Source organism: Quercus lobata, chromosome 3 (assembly GCF_001633185.2).
Source record: "Quercus lobata isolate SW786 chromosome 3, ValleyOak3.0 Primary Assembly, whole genome shotgun sequence".
NCBI classification, from domain to species: Eukaryota; Viridiplantae; Streptophyta; class Magnoliopsida; order Fagales; family Fagaceae; genus Quercus; species Quercus lobata.
In genome coordinates, this window is record NC_044906.1 from 20,017,641 (window position 1) to 20,022,055 (window position 4,415).

General features: G+C 32.9%; 1 protein-coding gene across 1 annotated transcript; it reads right to left on the reverse strand.

Moving 5' to 3' along the window:
- Positions 1–437: 437 nt before the first annotated feature.
- Positions 438–2,474, reverse strand: LOC115980516 (acetylajmalan esterase-like). The gene is made up of 5 exons (XM_031102750.1): positions 2,204–2,474; positions 1,488–1,736; positions 1,125–1,246; positions 754–1,027; positions 438–655 (listed from the first exon to the last, which is right to left on the reverse strand). Exons 1-5 carry the CDS (start codon positions 2,472–2,474, stop codon positions 438–440), a joined length of 1,134 nt encoding a protein of 377 aa, XP_030958610.1.
- Positions 2,475–4,415: the final 1,941 nt, after the last annotated feature.

Here is a 4,415-nt window from a genome sequence, read left to right on the forward strand (position 1 = left end):
CTGGAAATGACACTTCAAAAGCATATTAAATCCAGGGTTTGTAAGTCTATATTTGCCATGCTTATCTGCCAGTGCAGAACTCTGCTTTGAGGCCTTGACTATAACCAAAATTTAAGGGGTTAAGAGTTACTCTTTATATCAATAACACTGTCACTGTCAATTACATTCCAATTTATTTAGTAAATCATATGACTAGGACCCAAAGAATCAGTCGTATAGCAGTACTTTAATTTGTAAATGCAATTGAAGCTTTCCATTTAACTTAGAGCACAATTATATCAACTGTAAATACAACAAAGGATAGCCTAATCTTAAAGTAACTACATATTAATTTATTTAGTTAAAAAAAATATGTACTTCACCTCATAAACTCCCTTTGAGGATTAACTAATAATCTACTACATTCCAGCATAAGAAAACTAAATCGCTAAGACAAATTAAACTTTGCAATGAAGCTTAGGGAAGATGTCATTGATGATCCAGTTTGCCAGATACTGGTTTGCCTTATGAGTCAAATGAATTCCATCCCAACTGATACGTTCATCTGGATTGGCACAAACTGGTACACCAGGAATTCCACACATTTTTCCCAAGAAAAAGTCATAAGCACCTCCAGCCCCACAGCAAGATTTTAGCACAGAAGCAACATCAAATCCTGTCCATTGTGAAACAATCAAAATTGCATTACTGAATCTCTGTCATATCTAGCTATATATTGTTCTAGCAATTTATTAGAATTAGAAAGAGACTCACCAAGATGTTGAGCATTACGGTAAACCCATTGGAAAGCACTGTAATAATCACCATATACTATGACAACATTAGGATTTTCTATTCTCAAATCTTCAATGGCTAGTTTGAGTTGATCATTGTGATATATTGCCAAATTATTCAACCCCTTTAGGCAGTGTAATTCATCATAATGAGCTGAATTTTCGGAGTGGAATTTTGTAAGATAAATTGGTGAACAGCCGATTGGGAAGTGCCCAGGGACAACCACTCTTACAGCACCATAACCAATTATCCTCTACAAACAATGTAATAGAATAAGGACTCAATAATCATGTTAGGCAATTTTGCAGGCAAAAATTAGAATCGGATTTGTTTTGTTTACGAATACATACTGTGACAGCGTCCTTAATTGCTTTGACAACTTGTGGAACTAAGTATCTGGCCTCCTCAACGGTTTTGTGCAGCAATGCAAGGTTATAATCATTCTCTCCAATTCCACCCACAATGAATAGGGCTGATTTAAGCTTCTCAGCACAATCTATCAAACATCAACAAAAAGAAAAGAAAAAAAAAATTAATTGAGTGAAATTGTGATCCATAGCCTTCACTGGCAAAATTGCCAAACTTGGTGTGTTTACAATTGTTTGAAAGACTAAAAATGAAAATTTCAAATTGCAGAAATTAAAAGCTGACCCAAATTTTATCTCCTTCATTTTAACTTAGTATTACATGCTTAATTCAAATGAGAGGCTAACCGTGATGATTGTGATAGGTATGATGGAAATAGGTGGACATCCAATCCAGTTGCACACTGAGAGAACTTGAAGTAAGTGATGATGGAAAATTAGCTCCAAAAAAATTTATAGGCAAGGCAGTAGCATCAGCCACTGCAAAATTCACCCCACCACCGACGGCCACTGCAACGTTCGCCCCAAGATGACCACCAGCAAATAATGCGTCCTTGTTCAAGTAGGGAGATAGAAGTGGAATTCCGGCTGATTGAGCTGTGCAATTATAAAACCAAAAAAAAAAAAAATTTAATATAATTTAATTTTGATTATCATATTGGTTCATAAGGTAGTTCTTAACACGTGGTGGAGTCATATAACACAAAGTTAAATAATAAAATTTGCGTAGTTCCCTTGGTAAGTAAATTCAAACATAACATATTATGCTTAGCCTAAAAACGGAACCAAGTCACTTTTCCAAACATTCTTATCATGCAGTACTAGTATTCATGAGTTTGAGAAAGTGTGATATAGGGAGTCAGATTTTGACAAACCAGTGTTGTCAGTTGCCAGTTGCCAGTTGGTCACGTTGTTACTTCTTTAATCCTTCTAAAAGAACAGCCTTATAAAAATTTCTAGCAACAAATTAAGTATTTTCTTTGCTACTTTTTGACAAACCAGCGTCAACTTAATAATAAATAGATAAATAAACTTCAACATATTTAGTTTGATATGATTCTTACCAATAAAATCAATCATCAGCAACCCATTGGAGCACCTTCCAGTTGCATTTTTGAAGTGGGTTTTGCCATAGGGAAACTGGAAAAATGGCAGATATGGGTTCTGAAGAATCAAGTTGCCTGTGTCGGAGATAGAGTCCCCTAGTTGATATATTGCATCAAACTCGCAAACCTTAAGGAAGTCTGGACCAGTGCAATCAAGTGGAACAAAAAGAAGAGAGAAAGCAATGAGAGTTATGAGAAGCAAAGTGAAAACTGATTTGATGGTAGCCATAATTAATAATTTGATCAAGAAAGAAGCACTTGGTTATCTATGAATTATGATATAAAACTAAGGAATTAGTGCAAGTAAGCACATCGTGCATGTGTTATATATATATATAAACGAGGAGTTACCTAATAAGGAAAATTTTCAGTCTGTTTTAAGTTTGTTTTCTACTATATGTTGGATTTTGGTTTCTTTGAATAGTAGTTACCAGTTCCAGAAGTTAAACTCGATTTTCTTGGAGCACAAACTACGTACTATCCTAAAATCCTAACAATCAAAAGGCAAAAGCTAATGCTTTTTGCTTTTTGCCTTTTTCTTTCTGTTGATAACAAACTACTCATTAGTTACTATTACCATTTCAATTTGGATTTTTTTTCTTCTTCTTTTGTTAGTTTGGTCAGAACTTCTAGTCCGATTTTTATTTTTATTTTTATTTTTTGAGGAAAACTTCTTGTAGGAGTTTATTTGCTTTGTATTGGGTTACTCTGTCAATTTGTTGAGCAACCGTGTATATTGACAAAGATAGGAACAAAATAAAATTCTTACGAATTGATACAGAATTCTGCATCCTTCAAGGGTTTGATCGTTAAACAGCTAATTTATTGTGAAATTGTTGTAGCATTTTGTTATGTACCTAAATTTACTCTATTCAATAGTCATAATTATGACCAAAACTTGTGCCGTTGTAAAATGTAAAATATTATTTTAACGCGTTTCCTTGAGATATTTATGAGATATCCGTCTAGAATTTTTCTTGTTCCATTTTCTTGTAGATTAGAGCTTTTAAAGCTCTTAACAATAAAAAGAGCTTTCAAAGCTCTTATTTTTCTTAAGAGTTAAGATGACATTTTCCCCATTCAATTAAGTTTGCTAATAAGTTTTAAGACAAATCACATCCAAGATACAACCAAACTTGAATTCTACTGTTAGCAATCTTGGAAAATCCTGTAAATTTCTCTCTAGTGGTGTGCAAAATCTATTAAAGCTTTCCAAAAACATTAAAAAAAAAAAAAAAATTAAAAAGAATATGTATGACATAATGAAGAGTTGTCTTTGAAAAGACACAATTGAAAAGTTACTTTAATTGATACAAGCCTTCTAAAATATGTCTTGGTTGTTACTAGTCGTTAAAAGGGTTATATGAACCAAATCATTTATAAACAACTTGGTTTTGGCTTGATATAAAACTTGTTCATATTTTTTTATTGATAAACAAGTTAAGTTTGAGCCTTAATTAGTTTAAGCTTATTTAATCAATGAGTCAAGCCCAAGCAAAAAAGGGGTAAAAAATTTGTTCATGAACAGGCTCATGACAATAGGGCTTGATCAGAAAAAAAATTGTTCATAAACTTTCTCATATTTGCATGATGGAACATAAATTGTCTCATAATTGCATATTAGCCCATTCACTTGTCATATTTGCATTGACTCGGAACTTTCTCATATTCATAGTTTGACCCCAGTTTTTCCCAAAAATTGCATTTTGACTCTAAACTTTCCCAAATTCATATTTTAACCCTAGTTTTTCTCCAAAGGTTCATTTTGACCCAAAAATTCCTAAAATTACATTTTGGCCCCAAATCTTTCTAAAATTGCAATAAAGCCCTCCAACTTTTCAAAAATTGAAAAAGGGCCCTCAACCCTTGGAAAGTTGTTTGAAAGCATTCAAACAACTTCTAAAGTCTTTTAATCATCTTTAAATCCACATTTTTTCTTGTCTTTATTTAATATAACTACTTTGCAACTTGTTTGATGTTTAATGATTAACTACATGCTATGCTTGAGTGCTTATAGCTTTGTTTAGATTGTTTATGCCTTCATTTATTGCTTTGTGTCATGGGTAGGCTGTAGATCTTGATCCATTGGTCGAGGTTCACATCCAAACACCCAAGTTCAATAAAGTGTTTGGATTAGAGTTTTAATTGCTTGTTCTTGCTTTTATTCCTA